The sequence below is a fragment of the Bombina bombina genome, chromosome 5 (genome assembly GCF_027579735.1).
Source record: "Bombina bombina isolate aBomBom1 chromosome 5, aBomBom1.pri, whole genome shotgun sequence".
Classification (NCBI taxonomy): Eukaryota; Metazoa; Chordata; class Amphibia; order Anura; family Bombinatoridae; genus Bombina; species Bombina bombina.
The window spans coordinates 1052800023-1052820712 of NC_069503.1; the positions used below are offsets into that span (position 1 = coordinate 1052800023).

At 37.4% G+C, this 20690-nt stretch overlaps 1 protein-coding gene across 3 annotated transcripts in view; it reads left to right on the forward strand.

Annotated features, from left to right (window-relative positions):
• Nucleotides 1–20690, forward strand: part of COL14A1 (collagen type XIV alpha 1 chain) — a 251509-nt gene that overhangs the window by 191374 nt on the left and 39445 nt on the right. For all 3 annotated transcript variants that reach the window (XM_053715323.1, XM_053715321.1, XM_053715322.1), the window contains 6 exons: nt 459–536; nt 1650–1736; nt 3793–3846; nt 4633–4728; nt 11621–11674; nt 13486–13539. In XM_053715323.1, the coding sequence (XP_053571298.1) occupies nt 459–536; nt 1650–1736; nt 3793–3846; nt 4633–4728; nt 11621–11674; nt 13486–13539 (423 nt within the window). The remainder of the gene's footprint in view (nt 1–458; nt 537–1649; nt 1737–3792; nt 3847–4632; nt 4729–11620; nt 11675–13485; nt 13540–20690) is intronic.

Below are 20690 nucleotides of genomic sequence, written 5' to 3' on the forward strand. Positions count from 1 at the left end.
GTCCTCAGGTAGATAAGAGTGCAGACATATTTTAAAATTAATTTGCATTCTGCCTTTTCTGAGCGTGAGCAAAGCACACTTACTGTCTTGAATTCACTAAACACTTAGCCAGGTCAAGTTACGCTAGAAGATTTATGACATCAAGTTAGGTATGCCTTCCTGTAGAGGCCCCTTGTAGGGCTGTAACAGGAAGTAATTGACACTGCATGCTTTTATTCTCTTGCGCACAATTACATAAGCAGATAAGTAGTTAAATACCCATCAATTACACATTCATGGAGCAGTTGTATAACTAGCTCTAGATTGTTGGACAAGCTGTTGTCTTACATACAGAATGTATCCCTATCTGACGTGCCTTACATACTGCCCTCTTTATTGGGACATAGGACATGTAAAAACAAATGATGAATGTAGTTCTTATGTTCTGTAATATTCACAATTCTAGTTTTCAATTTCAGTTCCAACTGCAGATGTTTGATATTGTTTGCACATCAACTTGGGCTAGTCGAGACAAATGCTGTGAACTTCCAGCTTTGGTAAGCATTTCTCATTTTTCTTTTTTTTCTTTTGTAATACAAATGCCTAATGTGATGCATGCAGGTATATAATACTGTTAATGTAATAAATGTACCAGGGGCAGGGAGGGACAGCTCTAGAGATATTTTTATGGCATGATGTCTTTTCACTCTCATTTTCTCCAAATGTTTTATTGCAAATCAATGAGCCTGGTTGTTTAGTGGGGTTCTTAATGCCTCCACTTGTTCCTAACCTCAGACTGTGAGAAAATATGAGTTCAAGTTGTTGGGGGTGAGGTTCTGTATTTATTGCCTCATATTATATTGATACACAGGTGAGCATTTTGTGTGGTACAAAGTTGGCGGGAGTAGTTTGGAATAACAGGTGAACTATGTGCTGTATATAAACATCTAAAATTAAACCGACACTATAATTCTATGAAAGAGCATTTAAATATGTTTAAGAAAATAGAAATTAATAAAGCCAATGCTAATTTGCTGACAGTGAGCATTAGCATGGAGTACCTATTGGCCAATGAGCATTAGCAGGAAGTACCTATTAGCCAATGAGCATTAGCAGGAAGTACCTTACAGAGAGTGAAAATTACTAGAAAGTACGCAATTAAAACTGCTGTATTTTTTATTATTTAATTTGAAAGAGTTTTTACAACACTTATTTTTATCAGGCAAAATAAATAAAAACTGAAACAGAAAATAGAATAAAAAGAATAGAAAGTCCCTTGCAATGCAGTATGTAAAAAAGAAAAGAATAATAACAATTTTGATAATAAATGTCTCATTCAGGGGCTGATATTCAAAACCGGCATGGAAAGAAATCATGCAAAATCTTTGGGATCTTTTCAGACCTTGTATTGTAATGTACAGTAGGAGTCTCTGTTTCACATAAAGAGCACTACATAGCAACATAAACATAATTCAAGTTGAAAATTGTGTCTACATTTTTTATGGGCCTCACCGTACCGATGAGAATATGAGGCCCTGAGTATCCTCTGTCTAGGGCAGTCCTAACCTCCAAACCTCCAAACCTCAGACATCTGTATCAGCAATTTTATCTTATTATTGTGCTAATGAAATGTAATTCACTGTTTTATATGTGTACCAATGTAATTGCAGAGAGATGAAGCTACCTGCCCACCGCTTCCAAATTCCTGCTCATGCGCTAAAGAGAACATAGGATTGCCAGGACCTCCTGGACCGCAGGTAAGACGTTACAGTTGTTGTACTATGACATGTTGCTTTGCTGTGATGTTAGGACTGATTAGGTAGTAAAGGGAGACAAAAAAGATAATACGTCTCACAGATGAGCTGTATCCCTAGTTACGATGTTTCGAAACCAGTTACCCAAAACACCTGTGTGACCATAAAATTATTGGAAAACATTTTACATACAAGATAGATATAGACAGCCAGATAAAAATGTATTAATCAGAGTAAAAATATGTTTCATGGTAAACCTACTTCAAATGTGAAATTATTTCCTAAGATAAATTATACAAATCTGTGTATACATATGGAACCAAAAATGTGCTAGCTCTAGTGACCAGATCAAAAGCTCACCAGAATTGAGAAAAAGCACACAAATACAATTGGACTTATTTTTTAACATTACATTATTTTAATATGAATGGCTCTTTAGCACATTCAGAACCCTGCATAACAAGATAAAGCTCTCAAGCTAAAATTTGCCTTTAAAAATTATTTGTGGAGCTTTGCAGTACTGATAAGACTTCTTAATAAGCTTGCCATTCCAGAAAGTGGAAGTGAAGTCTACATAAAAAGCAAATCGCTTCTACTGAGCCTTAGATAAGCAACACTGACATATAGGGGCCTATTTATTAATGTGCGAGTGGACATAATACGATGTAGCGTATCGTGTCCGCCGCACATTGATAAATGCTGACAGCATTCTCTGTAGGCCTTCATCATTGCACCAGCAGTTCTTGTGAACTGCTGGTGCAATACTGCCCCCTGCAGATTCGCAGCCAATCGGCCACTAGCAGGGGGTGTCAATCAACCTGATTGTATTGAATCGGGTTGATTTCTGTCCGCGGCCCCAGAGCAGGTGGACAGGTTATGGAGCAGCGCTGCTTCATAACTTCTGTTTCCGGCGAGCTTGAAGGCTCGCCGGAAACAAGGGGCATCAAGCTCCATTCGGAGGTGGATAATTTGGCCCCATATTCTTTAAAATGGCATTGGTTTGTATCATCTAATGGGAATCATCATTAACACGTTCACAATAGAAGCTTTTATTGGAAGCATTTTTGCTAATACAAATGTAATTAAAAAATATTATACTCAATATTAAAATGCTTTAACTTAATGTCCTTTTACGTTCAGTAGCATTGTTTACTAGAACTGACATATACGTACTCATTCTTTCAGATTTTGAGGTTGCTTTAAAGCTTAGTTTAATCATGCAGAACTAAATAACGTAGGCACAAGCCTAATGATATTGATATCTGTAATTCTTGTACAACTTATTGGGAAAAGCTAAGGTTTGATCAATTCATGAACAAGGGTAAAAAGATGTCAGTTGGTCATGGTATCTTAGCAACCTTCCTAAATGGTCATGGTATCTTAGCAACCTTCCTAAATGGAGTATTTGAGCTTTCACAGACATTACCAAGGTTGTCTCAAAGGGACCCATTTAACAAGCTCCGTATGGAACTTGTGGGTCCATGTTTCTGGCGAGTCTTCAGACTCGCCAGAAACACCAGTTATGAAGCAGCGGTCTAAAGACCGCTGATCCATAACGCTGTCCGCCTGCTCTGAGCAGACGGACAGGAATCGCCAGAAATCAACCTGATCGAGTACGACCGGGTTGATTGACACCTCCCTGCTGGCGGCCGATTGGCTGTGAGTCTGCAGGTGGCGGCATTGCAACAGCAGCTCTTGTGAGCTGCTGGTGCAATGCTGAATATAGAGAGCGTATTGCTCTCCGCATTCAGCGAGGTCTTGCGGACCTGATCCGCACTGTCGGATCAGGTTCACAAGACCTTTAGTAAATAGGGGCCAAAGTCAGCAAATAAATGAGAGCCTCTGGACTATAATTGTTGTTTTATTTTATATACAAAGATCTAAATGCTTTTTTAAGGCAAGGAAACATTTTCAGACAATATTCAATGCCCACTCCAGAATTTAGTAAGAAAAAATATCAGACTGTCTTATGGGTGATGTGCAGATGATCTTTTCAACTGTACTTTTCATCTCTTCTTTCAACAATGGTCCTTATATGTTTACCATATACAATTTTTAGGGTGGCTCCGGCATGAGGGGTCCAAAGGGAGCATCAGGAGAGCCAGGACCATCTGTAAGTTTTATTTTACTTCAACAATTAAATATGTTTTGTTTCTGTGTATGTTGTAACATGGATGCTATAATGTAAGGTGTCGTGTAACTTATTTGCATGCATGAAATTTGATGCCTACCTGCTTATTGTTGCGTTGTTTTATCCATTTGCATATCCATACCCAGATTCCTCTGCTCCAGCAGAACACACTGGTAGTTTAGGTATTTGTGGAGGGGAGTACAGATGGGCTATACCATGATATGAGTATTGTTACTTTTACAATAATATAACAATATTTAAATTGCATTAAATAATGTACTTTATTTTTCACCCCAAACTAAAGTTTGACTTTAGTTGCTATTTGTACCATCGTTTTTGTGTGCACCACATTATTATATCTCTTTATTAATGTTCTAGAAGCAGAGACTGTAATTGTTAATATAAATATTCATAGCATAATAGATATTAACTGGATGGCTAGTAGTGACTGAATATTATTTTCATTTTATTTTCTACTCATCTCACTTATCCCTCTTAAAAGTAGGAGAAAACTTACAGAGACCCCAAAATAAGGTCTCCACCAGTGTCTTTTCCCACCGTTGCTATAGTTCATGGTACCAACTACCTAATACAGGGCTACATATAATTTCTGCCGCAGTTGATAGTTAGTGGGGTTCTACATATGGACAACTCTATCACTATCAAATGGGGTTTATGTGCTTTCAAAATACTGTTTGCAATTAAATTATAAGCAACAGATTCATAAACCAGTCCCTGAATGTTTATTTGTATTGTTGTGTTTCTTAGGGGCAAGAAGGACCTAGAGGCCCAATGGGACCTCCTGGAACACAGGGTCCCCCAGGACCACAAGGACCAAGTGGACATTCCATTCAGGGCCCTCCTGTAAGTTTAATCAGAATTACTGTGTATACATGTGTACAATATACCACAAAGTAATAAAATAATGCATTTGATGCAAATACATTTTCAGTATTTCAGAATTACCTTGGGTGAGAGCAGGTAAAATAACCATGTTTGCTAATCAACTGATTATTTCACCTGTGCTCTAGTTTAGCTACCCTCACAATCTGGCCAATTAGGGGGCCTGAGAACAGGTTTAAAAGCCGGTGAGCTAGACTGTGTGAATGAAGATTATTTGTATGAAGAATTTTGATGTTCCAAACTGTAAAATAAAGGCTTTTTTTTCAGTAACTACTGTGTAATTTGTAGATATGTGCATTTGTTTTTAGACCCATTTGATCCCTATAAATGTTTCCTTGTATACCACCTATGTTTATAGCGCTGCGGAATCTATTGTTCTGCAAAAACCTGATAATAATAATTCGTAATAAAAACAGATTTTTTCTTTGTTATATCGAAACGAAAATCCGAATAAATGCACCAACGAATTGCATGGATGCTTTGTGCTCAAGAGAGCAAACTTCCATAGGCTAATAGTCACGGCACGGCAGAGAAGCTAGCGCAGCGAAGTGGGTAAGTCGCGTAGCGATGGGCAGCAAAGTTTAAATATATGCTTATGGTTTATGGGGATTGTGTTTAAGCTGAAAATATATATGTATATGAATATATACATATATATTTATGTGTTTATATGCGTATATACACATATTAACGCATAAATATATATGTATATAGGCATATATACATATATATTTATAGTGATTACACAGTCTTCATAGCCGTAGACCGCAATGTAAGGCACTTTTTAGTGCCGTTTTTTTCTAACAACCCAAATCCGCACACTTTACCCCTTAAAACTGCTTTGCCCATTTTAAAAAAAAATATATATATATATATATATAAATGCTACTATATTTTATAATTAAAAAGGAACAAAACTCTTTATTTTGGGGGCAATTGAGGGACATTTTTTAAATTAACCAGAGGGGTGACCTCTCAGGAACATATTTCACAGAGCTGTGTGAGATATTCAGGTCTGGTGTGCCAATAAATGCCGGGTACCGGTGAGGAGGGGCGGGGATTCCAGAAGTTTTACAGAAAACAGAAGGGAAAACAGCAGAGTAAATTTAGGCTGCTTTGTGGATATTTGAAGTTCATAATATTATGCTGCCTAAAACCCTTCAATACAGAGCAATTTTATTGCTGTTTCAGTCTAGCAACAGCAGTAACTGAGAAGCTGCAACTTGTCAGCAACGTTCTGAAGCTGAGGGTAGACAAACCTGCAATTATGTGGGAATAGGGAGTGCACAGCACAGACACACACTTTCTCAAAGGAATCCAGAGAACTGAATGCAGGCAGAAATCCAGGACAAAAAGAAAACTATATCTTTCATGAATGTCTTCAACTTACTCTTCTGTACCCAGTATATAGAGGGGACCAGATTTGTACACAGAACACCGAGCCCCATTACACAGAAAGCTTCAGCATGAGAAAGACAGGGTTGTCAGACAGTGACTTCTTGGTTGTGAGCAGGTTAGGGAGTGAGGGGAAAACCCTAGCTCTCTAACTAGTGTGTATTATGTCCATATGCATATGCAACTTTGTTTTCTAATTGTCACTACCTTTAGCAGCAAAATAGCTAATGCATGTAAATTGCAAACCGTATCTACACTGAAAACTTAATTTAAATAGCCAATATTTGTTTTGGTGTACACTGTCCCTTTAATGTCCCTTTAACTGTGAATCATTCTAAATAACCTCCTTTTCCAATTAGAAATGAAAATACTGGTATTATCAATTCCAGTGGGTTGGCAAAAAAGTACTGTTCTCTCTATTTTTGGAAGCACTGACATCGCCCTCATATGCAGAGCTAACAGCTCTGTATACATAGTGACGTGTCCATTCACAAGATTTAACAAACCATTCCCTCCAGTAAAACAAAACTCTGCAATTACTATGTAATTATAGACAATGGCATCTACTTATCAAGCCGTCAACCGCAAATACGCTGGAGCGGAAGCGTATTTGTTTCAAGTCTGATTCCCCTTAGTTATCAAACCCTACAGACCGGCAAAAGTAGAATTTTGTGACGTAACAAACGATCCGCCGGACTCAGTTCGACACAGATCGATGCTTACGTCATTACAGATTTTTCCGAATGCAGCTTATGTTCGCAGCTTATGTTCGCTGCTGCCCGATATCCCATTGATTCCTATGGTAACGTTTACACCTAACACCCTAACATGTCTAAACACCCCTAATCTGCCCCCCCCTACACCGCTGCCACCTACATTATACTTATTAACCCCTAATCTGCCGCCCCCTACACCGCCACCACCTATATTATACTTATTAACCCCTAATCTGCCCCCCTACACCGCCACCACCTACATTATACTTATTAACCCCTAATCTGCCGCCCCCTACATCGCCGCCACCTACATTATACTTATTAACCCCTAATCTGCCACCCGACACCGCCGACACCTACATAAAGTTATTAACCCCTAATCTGCCCCCCTACACCGCCGCCACCTACATTATACTTATTAACCCCTAATCTGCCGCCCCCTACACCGCCGCCACCTACATTATACTTATTAACCCCTAATCTGCCGCCCCCTACACCGCTGCCACCTACATTATATTTATTAACCCCTAAACTGCCCCCCCTACACCGCCGCCACTATATTACATTTATTAACCCCTAAACCTAAGTCTAACCCTAACCCTTTTTTAAGGGGGTATCTTGTAATTTGTTTATTATTTTCTGTAATATAGTGGGGGGGTTTGAACTTTAGATAATTTTATTTAATTGTATTTAATTTAGGGAATTAATTTAATTATAGTGTAGTGTTAGGTGTAATTGTAACTTAGGTTAGGTTTAATTTTACAAGTCAATTTGTATTTATTTTAACTAGGTAGTTATTAAATAGTTAATAACTATTTAATAACTATTCTACCTAGTTAAATTAAATACAAACTTGCCTGTAAAATAAAAATAAACCCTAAGCTAGATACAATGTAACTATTTGTTATATTGTAGCTAGTTTAGGGTTTATTTTACAGGTAAGTATTTAGTTTTATATATAGGAATATTTATTTAGATTTATTTAAATTATATTTAAGTTAGGGGGTGTTAGGGTTAGACTTAGGTTTAGGGGTTAATAAATTTAATATCGTGGCGGCGACGTTGGGGCAGCAGATTAGGGGTTAATAAATGTAGGTAGGCGGCGGCGATGTAGGGGGGGCAGATTAGGGGTTAATAAGTATAATGTAGGTGGCGGCGGTGTAGGGGGGGCAGATTAGGGGTTAATAAATATAATGTAGGTGGTGGCGGTGTAGAGGGCGGCAGATTAGGGGTTAATAAGTATAATGTAGGTGGCGGCGGTGTAGGTGGAGGAAGATTAGGAGTTAATAAGTATAATGTAGGTGGCGGTGGGCTCCAGGAGTGGCGGTTTAGGGGTTAATACATTTATTAGAGTTGCGGTGGGCTCCGGGAGCGGCAGTATAGGGGGTAAACAGTATAGTATAGTGTGGGTGTTTAGTGACAGGGTACCAATAAAGCTGTGAAAAAGCCGAAGAGCAGCGAGATCGATGACTGTTAGTTAACAACAGTCCGCTGCTCATCGCACCGTACTTGGTGCGCGGCTTTTTGACAGCTTTTTTGGTAACTTTAGAGAACGTATTCAGGTCTGCGGCAGCGATGTTAGGCAATCTTAGGCGAGCGTATTGGTGCCGTCGAATGCAGGTAAGTTGACGGCTTGATAAGTAGATGCCAATGTACTTTAAAAAATAGGAAAATACTTCTCTAATTTGAAAAAGAGGATCCATTAGATAGCACAGAAACTTAAAGGAATAGGAAACCTCAACATTTTCTTTCATGGTTTGGATAGAACATATGATTTTAAACAACTTTCCAATGTACTTCTATATTCACATTTGCTTCATTCTCTTGTTATCCTTTGCTGAAGGAAGAGCACTGCACTACTTGCAGCTAGATGTACACATCTAGTTGGCCAATCACAAGAGACAAATGTGTGCAGGCACCAATCAACAGCTAGCTCCCACTAGTGTAGGATATGTGCATATACTTTTTCAACAAGGGATACCAAGAGAACAAACACATTTGAAAAAAAGAAGTGAATTTAAAAGTGCGTTCAAATGTCATGTTCTATCTGAATCATGCAAGTAAAATTTTGACTTTCCTATCCCTTTAAATGGTTAACTCTATATTTAAAGAAACTTCAGCACTTTAGTGAATCTGGTCACTATATTACTTGGCTGCAATAATATTATTATTCATTATAATGTAAACAATAGCTTAAGAGCTATTAGAGTAAATTAGATTTAGGTTTAAACATTACATTTAAAGAGACAGTAAAAGCATCTTGTTTTAGTCTAAACAGTATGCTTTGTCCCACGCTCCCTAGTGAGTCTATAAGGGAAATTCTGTAACCTGGGTTTTAAAGGGACAGTCTACACCAGAATTGTTATTGTTTTAAAAGATAGATAATCCCTTTATTACCCATTCCCCAGTTTTGCATAACCAACACTGTTATATTAATATACTTTTTATCTCTGTCATTAACTTGTATCTAAGGTTCTGCAGACTGCCCCCTAATTTCAGTTCTTTTGACAGACTTGAAATTTAGCCAATAAGTGCTGGCTCCCAAGTAACTCCAACACCCTCTAACACCCTCTAGTGGTGAAAAACTGTCACAATGCATTCTGAAAAAAGGCAGCCTTCAATGTCTAAGAAATTAGCATATGAACCTCCTAGGTTTAGCTTTCAACTAAGAATACCAAAGGAACAAACAAAAAAGTAAATTGGAAAATTGTTTAAAATTACATACCCTATCTGTTTCATGAAAGTTTATTTTGGATTAGACTGTCCCTTTAATAATGATGCTTGTTTAGACTCTAAAGCAGCTATTTGATTTGCAGTATTTGCAGGTCACAGCCTTTCTAGGAAGTGCCATACAAGCACAATTCCATACAAAGAAGGAGGTGTTAAATGTATTATTAAAGTATTCTGTATTATATGTGCTAATTTATCAATCACCTAAAATATAATTGATAAAACATTATATTGCAAATGATTTTTCTAAAAAGTACATATTTTGTAAATATTTTAAATTCACACATTTTGCTATTTCACCACAGTTTAAGGATACACCCCTTGAAAACCTTCAGATATGTTACAAGATCAAGTAAACTGCAGCATACCTGCATATGCAAAATACATTCCACCCTTTTTGTGAGTGAAGGAAAAGCACAATTTTCAAAGGCAAATTACAAGAAAAACAGACAAAATAAGCAATGAATATATAAAGGTACAAATCCCCAAATCCAGAATTCCAAAATCCAGGATTATTCAGAAATTCAGACTTTTTATTATTTTTATTTTTTTTAAATAAGATCATTACAAATTACTATTTTCTCCCACAAATCACAATGTTCTCTGCCTGAGTGTTTTGTATTGTTTTTTGTGTTTTAAAATGCAAATGATATTTAAAACAATAATAACCTGATTACACTACTGTACTATCTTGGTACTAGGGGGCCGATTTACCAATGTCAGGCGGATATGATATGCTGTCGGCATTTAACATTGCACAAACAGCTCTGGTGAACTGCTTGTACAATGCCGCCCGCTGCCGATTCGCGGCCAATCGACTGCTAGCAGGTGGTGTCAATCAACCTGATCGTATAGGATTGGGCGGATTGATGTCCGCAGCCTCAGAGGCAGCGGACCAGTTAAGGATCAGCGGTTTTAAGACCGCTGCTTCATAACTGCCATTCAGCCCTTGATAAATCGCCCCCTATGTATGCAAAAGAGTTAGAAATGATATAAAACTATATTTAGGTTACAGATATAAGCTATATTATGACTTGTACATATTGCCTAAATGACATAAGATATTGTTATTTACACTTGGTTCCACACCTTCTCAAAACTGTCTCATTTTACAGATGCAAAAATACAAGTATTACAAAATCCAAACTTTTCAGAAATCTAAATCTTTTCCTGTCCCAATCATTTTGGACAAAAAGTTTTTTTATCTGTAAAAGTTTTTATCTTGTATAATTTCTTTTTTTCTGTTTTTAAAGGGATAGAAACCCCCCACCCCAATAAAATTCATGATTTGTATAGAACATATAATTTTCCATCAACTTTCCAATTTCCTTCTGTTATCTAATTTGCTATCTAATTTGCTTCATTCTCTTGTTATCCTTTGCTGAAGGAACAGCATTGCACTACTGGCCGCTAGCTGAGCACATCTAGTTAGCCAATCACAAGAGACAAATGTGTGCAGGCACCAAGTGTAGGATATGTGCGTATTATTTTTCAACAAGGGATACCAAGAGAAAGAAGCACATTTGAAAAAAGAAGTGAATTTAAAGTGTCTTAAAATGACACGCTCTATCTGAATCATGCAAGTTTCATTTTGACTTTCCTATCCCTTTAAATAAACACTTTGGGGTAGATTTAACAAGCAGCGGATGCTGCAATCTCCCCCCGTAGTTCAGGTTTTCCTGAAACATAAGTTAAGAAGCAGCATTCTTAAGACCTCTGCTCTTTAACTCATCCGCCAGCGGACAGCAATCATCCTAATCAGATACGATCGGGATGATTGACACCCCCTGCTAGCGATTGGCCGTTAATCTGCAGGGGGCGGCGAAATGCTTGTGCAATAATAAATGCCGACAGCGTATTTAGCGTTCATGTCCGCCTGCATCATAATAAATCAGCCCCATGATGTGGGATTCATTTTCTGGTTAATTTCCTAAATTACAATATAATGTACAATTTATATAAATATAAAAGCAATATACTAATACTGCACTTTATATTATTTATATTTATAGGGTTCCCCAGGATCCAAAGGAGATAAGGGAGAGGTTGGTTTCCCAGGACCCCAGGTATGTTTTTATAACTATTTAAGAGAAATTGGGGATCTGTGATTGTTGTTCAAAATGTTTGGTTGTAAGCTCAACAGGTTGTGCTGGTATTACGAGACGAGTTGAAAGTAAAAAGTTATCGCTCAAACCTGACACAAACTTACAATATTGCCCTGTAGAAGTCAATGGTGCAAAAAATTGTGGAAAAAACACCTTACACCCAAATTCTACTAATTGACCACAGTTTCCATGCAGTGCTGAATGTAGCTGTTAATGCAGCTGTCTTATATGTGCAGTTGTCATCAGTAATTGCAAAATGATTTCCTAGGACATCGTGGTCATCAGCAACATAAAAACCGTTGTATGCAGGGCCATAACTACAAGGGTCTCAGAGGTCTCAGTTGAAACCAGCCCCATTTAGACCCTGCAATCAGTAGTGACATCACTCCACTTGTATCATGAGAGAGAGAGAGGCAGAGAAAGAGAGAGAGAGAAAGAGAGAGAGAGAGAGAGAAAGAGAGAGAGAAAGTGAGAGACAGAGAAAGAGAGAGAGAGAGAAAGTGAGAGAGGCAGAGAAAGAGAGAGACAGAGAAAGAGAGATATATATAGAGAGAGAGAAAGAGAGAAAAAGAGGGCTCCATGTACAAAGCAATGTAAGCTGCTCCAGAACCCTTGCGGGTCAGGTTCGCACATCCAAGCCTTCTTCCCGCAATGTAAGAAGTAGCAGTCATTAGATTGCTGCTTCTTACACTCTCTGACACCTCTGAAGGAGCAGAGAGAAATTACCCCAAAATCATTCGCTTGGGGTGATTGACAGACCCTTCTCTCACGCAAGAAGTGGTGGGCATTACACACTCATCAGTTTTTCATGATACATACGGGCAGCAGACTAACAGGATCCACCGTATGCAGCAAAATCGTGCGGACAACTTCTCCAGTATATATATATATATATATATATATATATATATATATATATATATATATAATTATATATATATATATATATATATATATATATATATATATATATATATATATATATAGTTAAAAATACATTTTTAATTTGTGAAGAATATTGGAATGTAAAATATTTACAGTAAATACACAGTAAAACACATAAAATATTAAAATTGAATTGCAATTATTTTCATGATTTAAGGTATTTGAGTGGAAAGGGCATCAATGTGTGTGTGAATATATATATGTGTGTATATATATATTCATTTATTTATATATATAAATATTTTTTATATATGTATGTATATAGATACAAATACACATGTATATACAAATATCTAACTATATATATATATATATATATATATATATATATATATATATATATATATTTATATTTACACCCAACGCATGCTAATTTTGTTTACGCTATCAAGCCCAATGTTTTATTCCATAAAAAGTGCTGGTAATGATGCTTTTAGTGAAATGGCAAACGTGTTATAATAAACATAAAAGACTGTATTTACTATCTTTGCCTGAGGCAGTGTGGTAAAAAATCTCCAAAGTAGTTTTTTTAAGTTAATTTCTTTCTTATCTTTGTTTACATAATGCATTTATGGCATTGCATTACTATATAATGATGTTTGCTAATTCTATAGCTCTGATAAACTGAATCTTTAGGGTAGGTTTATATTGCTGGGGGGAAAGATGAGGTAACATAATTATCTGTAGCCGGCAGCCTAGCAGGCTTGTCTAGGCCTGTGTTCCTGTCACTCTCTGATCCTTTGCTGTTGCATTTAGTGCACAGCACACAGACAGGATTGTTGTGTATAACAAACGTTACATCTTCATGCTCTATATTCTGTATACAGGGTGTTACCGGAGCATCTGGATCTCCAGGACGTGATGGAGAACAAGGTCCCAGGGTAAGTTGTAACACTAATTGTCTCCTACAATTTCTTTCTTCACCAAGTCTTGTTTTAATACGTAGCATTAAAGAAACATACAAGTTTGTGCAAGCAAAATTTATACATGAAAATTTTCTTGCGGTCCTTTTTGACACCTCTGTCTTAAAGTGAATGTAAATTTTGATGCTAAAGTGCCCGGTTTTTAAAAATTCAATTAAAAACAGGGGAACTTTAATTCATCAAAATTTACATTTCACTCCTGTTGTGAAAAAAACTTACCTTTTAATCTTTACAGCAGCTCCAACTTCCTCCACCCGTCGCAAAGCCTCTTCCTGGGTCTAAAATGAGGAATCAGGCTTCCTCCAATCACAGCATTGAATCAGACTCTGATTCCCCGGGGGAGGGAAGCCGTGATTGGAGGATGACCTATCTATCATTTCTGACAAGATTAAAAGGGTTTTTTTTACAACAGGAGTGAAATGTAAATTTTGCTGAATTAAAGTGCCACTGTTTTTAATCAAATTTTTAAAAAACGGGCACTTTAGCATCAAAATTTACATTCACTTTAATCTGCTGTGCAAATTGCTCCTGTGATTTAAAGTAATATTCTTAAAGTGACATGAAACCCAAATGTTTTCTTTTATGATTCAGCATGCAATTGTACACAACTTTCCACTTTGCTTGCATTTTCTAATTTGCTTTGTTCTCTTGGTATCCCTTTGAAAGTATACCTAGGAAGGCTCAGGGGCAACATATCACTACTAGGAGCCAGCTGATGATTGGTGGCAGCACATATATTCCTATTTTCATTGGCTCACCCGATGTGTTCAGCTAGCCCTCAGTAGTGTTTTGCTGCTCCCTCAACAAAGGATACAAAGAGATTGAAGCTAATTTGATAATAGAAGTTAATTAAAAAGTTGTTTGACATTGTATGCTCTGTCTGAATCATAAAAGAATAATGTTTGGCTTCATATCAATTTTTGCATTGTCAATAAAAGGGTTAAACACATGGGTAAAGATTCACTCAGGAGCCACATACATTGCATCTCCTGAGCTGAACACAGCAAGTGATCATTGAGTACATGCATATGATAATTTTATTATTATTATTATGGGTAACCAGGCATGTGATATTATGGAAACACAATGTTTGTGTCTCCTGAGCTGGACTTACTTATGTGTTTAACCCTTTCCTGACGGGGTTAAAGTGTCTACATCGGAATAACTGTTCCGTGGTAGACAAATTGAAATCACGCTAACGTGCACACGATCGCGAGATTTCAATTATTGGATTGGGTCTGGGGGGCGTCCTTATAACCCTAGGAACGCCCTCCAGACCTGATCAAATCTGAGAAGCACAGTATGCTTCAGGACAGCCGTTGGCTATGACGTTCTATTCCGTCATAACGGCTTTAAAGCACAGTGTGATTATGATGGAATAGAACGGCATAACAGCGTTAAAAGGTTAACCCATTTGAATACATTTAACACATATTAAGATAAATTCAGTGATGTGCAGATGACATGTTCTAAATATTTAAAGAAGGGTCGACAAATGTGTTTAAAATTTAGAAGCCTGGGTTTGTCAAGCGTGATTTAAAGCATGTCATTTTCAGCTTTAGAATGTTACCTTAAAGGGACACTGAACCCAAATTTTTTCTTTCGTGATTCAGATAGAGCATGCAAATTTAAGCAACTTTCTAATTTACTCCTATTATCAATTTTTCTTCATTCTCTTGCTTTCTTTATTTGAAAAAAGAAGGCATCTAAGCTATTTTTTTGGTTCAGAACCATGGAAAGCACTTGTTTATTGGTGGGTAAATTTATCCACCAATCAGCAAGAACAACACAGTGTGTTCACCAAAAATGGGCTGGCATCTAAACTTACACTCTTGCATTTCAAATAAAGATACCAAGCGAATAAAGAGAATTTGATAATAGGAGTAAATTAGAAAGTTGCTTAAAATTGCATGCTCTGTCTGAATCACGAAAGAAAAAAATTGGGTTCAGTGTCCCTTTAAAATCAAACTTTCATGATTCAGATAGAGCATGCAGTTTAAAAAAAAAAACCAACAACTTTACAATTCACTTCCATTACTAAATTTGCACAGTGTTTTTATATGCACACTTTTTGGGGCACCATATCCTACTGATATATGAGTCTGTGATTTGCTGATTGCTGTCACATGATACCAGGTAAGTGATATTGCATTATCTTTTTATTATGTATTTGTTGATAATGCAATTATATTTTATTTAATAGTCCTATAATACTGTCTCATTTCTGGATTGTAGAAGCTTTGAGCATTTAAACTAGTTTTGTGTTCCATTTAGAGATAATACAATAGTGAGATGATAAAATTAATAAATTGATATACTATACATATAAAAATGAACAATAAATAGACAAATCACATAAGGGGCCTCAAGGTCTGATTCTTATTGGTGTTCCAATGACGCTGTTTAGTTACCCATTGAACTTTCATTGAAAAGATCCCACAAAAAAAATGGTTTTAAATATGCCAACTATCAAATTAAGGGGTCGATCCGATAAAAATCGTCGCCCGCAAAAGCCGGCGACGCCAATATTTACACTGGTTTGGTATCACATATACGGCGTAACCTAGAAGTTACGCGCGTATATTTCTGCCGTCGCCCGTAGTTTTTTGGGCCATAGGCAGGTATACCAAACCAGCGCAGTTTGGTATCCAATATGCAGCGTAAGGACTTACGTGGCGAAAATGGAGAAATCTTACTCCATTTTCACCTTGCCACAAAAAGCAGCCGTAAGAAGCCTTACGCTGACTATTGGAGCCTCGTAACTCCCTAAACTAACTAGAAAAGAAACCTAACACCTAACGCATGCGCAATGTCTTTCTACCTGTCAACCGCGATCTGCTAAATAAAACCTAACACCTAACGCATGCGCAATGTCTAGCTACCTGTCAACCGCGATCCCCCCTCCCCCGAAATCCCTAATAAAGTTATTAACCCCTAAACCGCCGCTCCCGGACCCCGCCGCCATCTACATAAACTAACCCCCTACTGTGAGCCCCTAAAACCGCCGCAATCTACCTTATCTATCGCCTAATGTGAACCCCTAAAACCGCCGCCATCTACCTTATCTATCCCCTAATCTGACCCCTTACACCGCCGCCACCTATATAAAAATTATTAACCACTAATCTAATCCCCCTATACCGCCGCCAGCTATATTAATATTATTAACCCCTAATGTAAGCCCCTTATACCGCCGCCATCTATATTAAAATTATTAACCCCTAATTTAATCTACCTACCCCGCCGCCAGCTATATTATCTATATTAACCCTAAGTATATTATAGTTAATATAGGTATTACATTATATATATTAACTATATTAACCCTAATTATATTAGGGTTAATATAGTTAATATAGTTACTATAGTATTTATATTAACTATATTAACTCTATCTAACCCTAACACCCCTAACTAAATTTATATTAAATTAATCTAATTCATATTATAAACTAAAATATTCCTATTTAAATCTAAATACTTACCTATAAAATAAACCCTAAGATAGCTACAATATAATTAATAATTACATTGTAGCTATGTTAGGGTTAATATTTATTTTACAGGTAAATTGTTAATTATTTTAACTAGGTCTAATAGCTATTAAATAGTTATTACCTATTTAATATCTACTTAGTTAAAATAATTACCCAATTACCTGTAAAATAAATCCTAACCTAAGTTACAAATACACCTACACTATCAATAAATTAAATAAACTACAAATATCTATCTAAAAATACAATTAAACTAAACTAAATTACAAAAAAAAACAAACACAATTACAAAAAATAAAAAAAGATTACAAGATGTTTAAGCTAATTACACCTATTCTAAGCCCCCTAATAAAATAATAAAGCCCCCCAAAATAAAAAAATTCCCTGCCCTATTCTAAATTAAAAAAAGTTCAAAGCTCTTTACCTTACCAGCCCTTAAAAGGGCCTTTTGTGGGGCATGCCCCAAAGAATTCAGCTCTTTTGCATTTAAAAACATATACAATACCCCCCCCCCCCATTACAACCCACCACCCACATACCCCTATTCTAAATCCACCCAAACCCCCCTTAAAAAAGCCTAACACTACCCCCCTGAAGATCTCCCTACCTTGTCTTCACCACACCGGGCCGAACTCCTCATCCGATTCGGGCGATGTCTTGCTCCAAGCGGCAAAGAAGAATTCTTCCTCCGGCGACGTCTTCCTCCAAGCGGCAAAGAAGAATTCTTCCTCCGGCGACGTCTTCCTCCAAGCGGCAGCAAAGTCTTCTTCCTTCCGGCAGCATCTTCCATGAAGCGGCATCTTCAATCTTCTTTCTTCGCTCCGCCACCGCGGAGCATCCATCCCGGCCGACGACTGAACGACGAATGAGGTACCTTTAAATGACGTCATCCAAGATGGCGTCCGCCGAATTCCGATTGGCTGATAGGATTCTATCAGCCAATCGGAATTAAGTTAGAAAAATCTGATTGGCTGATTGAATCAGCCAATCAGATTCAAGTTCAATCCGATTGGCTGAACCAATCAGCCAATCGGATTGAACTTGAATCTGATTGGCTAATTCAATCAGCCAATCAGATTTTTCTAACTTAACTCCGATTGGCTTATAGAATCCTATCAGCCAATCGGAATTCGGCGGACGCCATCTTGGATGACGTCATTTAAAGGTACCTCATTCGTCGTTCAGTCGTCGGCCGGGATGGATGCTCCACGGTGGCGGAGCGAAGAAAGAAGATTGAAGATGCCGCTTCATGGAAGATGCTGCCGGAAGGAAGAAGACTTTGCTGCCGCTTGGAGGAAGACGTCGCCGGAGGAAGAATTCTTCTTTGCCGCTTGGAGCAAGACATCGCCCGAATCAGATGAGGAGTTCGGCCCGGTGTGGTGAAGACAAGGTAGGGAGATCTTCAGGGGGGTAGTGTTAGGCTTTTTTAAGGGGGGTTTGGGTGGGTTTAGAATAGGGGTATGTGGGTGGTGGGTTGTAATGGGGGGGGGTATTGTATATGTTTTTAAATGCAAAAGAGCTGAATTCTTTGGGGCATGCCCCACAAAAGGCCCTTTTAAGGGCTGGTAAGGTAAAGAGCTTTGAACTTTTTTAATTTAGAATAGGGCAGGGAATTTTTTTATTTTGGGGGGCTTTATTATTTTATTAGGGGGCTTAGAATAGGTGTAATTAGCTTAAACATCTTGTAATGTTTTTTTTATTTTTTGTAATTTAGTGTTTGTTTTTGTAATTTAGTTTAGTTTAATTGTATTTTTAGATAGATATTTGTAGTTTATTTAATTTATTGATAGTGTAGGTGTATTTGTAACTTAGGTTAGGATTTATTTTACAGGTAATTGGGTAATTATTTTAACTAGGTAGATATTAAATAGGTAATAACTATTTAATAGCTATTAGACCTAGTTAAAATAATTAACAATTTACCTGTAAAATAAATATAAACCCTAACATAGCTATAATGTAATTATTAATTATATTGTAGCTATCTTAGGGTTTATTTTATAGGTAAGTATTTAGATTTAAATAGGAATATTTTAATTAATAATATTAATATTAGATTTATTTTAATAAGAGTTTAGTTAGGATGTTAGAGTTAGATAGGGTTATTATACTTAATATATATATAATATAATAACGATATTAACTATATGAACCCTAATATAATTAGGGTTAATATAGTTAATATAGCTGGCGGCGGTGTAGGGGGATTAGATTAGGGGTTAATACATTTATTATAGGTGGCCGCGGTGTAGGGGATGTAGATTGTAGGCAAAAGAGCAGTTTACTTTGTGACAAAACCCCGCCAAAAGCCCTTTTAAGGGCTGGCAAAAGAGCTGTTACTTTGGGGCAATGCCACACAAAAAGCCCTTTTCAGGGCTATTTGTAGGGTTAGACTTAGGTTTAGTGGTAGGGATAGTTTAGTATTTTAGGGGTTGAATAATTTAATATAGATGGCGGCGGGGTAGGGGGATTAGATTAGGGGTTAATAATTTTAAAATAGATAGCGGCGGGGTAGGGGCTCACTTTAGGGGGTAGGTAAGGTAGATGGCGGCGGTGTTAGGGGCTCACTTTAGGGGGTTATAGATTTAATATAGCTGGCGCCGGTTTAGGGGTTAATAACTTTATTAGGTAGTGGCGGTTAAGGGGTTAATACATATTTTATTGTTAGGCTAGTGAGGGGGGATAGCGGATAGAGGGTTAGACGTGTCGGGCTATGTTAGGGAGGCGTGTTAGACAGTGCGGGCTATGTTAGGGAGGCGTGTTAGACAGTGCGGGCTATGTTAGGGAGGCGTGTTAGACAGTGCGGGTGATTTAGACTTTAGTCAGGTTTTGTAGGCGCCGGCAGTTTCTAACGTGCCGCAAGTCACTGGCGACGCCAGAAATTTGTACTTGCGCAGATTTCTGGACATCGCTGGTTTGTCAGACTTACGGCACGTTAGCATCTGACGGCGCCATATATGGGATAGCTCGAGTTGCGAGCTGAAACTGCGGGCGACGCCGGTTCCCTCGCTTGCGCCGCAAACTGCGATCTATATCGGATTGCGCCCTAACTGTCCAATTAAACTGATTTGAAAACCTTCTACACATCTATACTTTAATACTATATTAAAGAGCTATGCAACCCAAACATCTTCTCTTGTGATTCAGACAGAACATACAATTATTTTATTTTATTTTTTAAATCCCAATTTACTTCTATTCTCAATTTTGCTTTGTTCCCATGGTATTCTTTGTTGAAGAGATGCCTATTTAGGTGTCTGGAGCATTACAAGTCTAGAAATAGTGTTGCCATCTAGTGCTCTTGCAAACTAATACATTTCTTGCAAAACTGCTGCCATTTAGTGCTCCAGACACTTGTGTCCCTGGGATACAACAGACAAAAGTAGCCATTTCAATAAACAAATAAAGGTAAAGGAGCTGCAATTTATTAAATGCACAATAGGTAAAAAGGACGATTGGGAACACATTAAAAGGGAGAAAATGTTATAATGTCCCTTTATGCACAGCTATAGCTTCTTCTTCTTCTTTTTTTATATTGTGGCTGAACTGTCCCTTTAACACACAATACTTTTGCTCTTTTTCTGTAATCTAGGCCTGAGTGTATGATTGCAA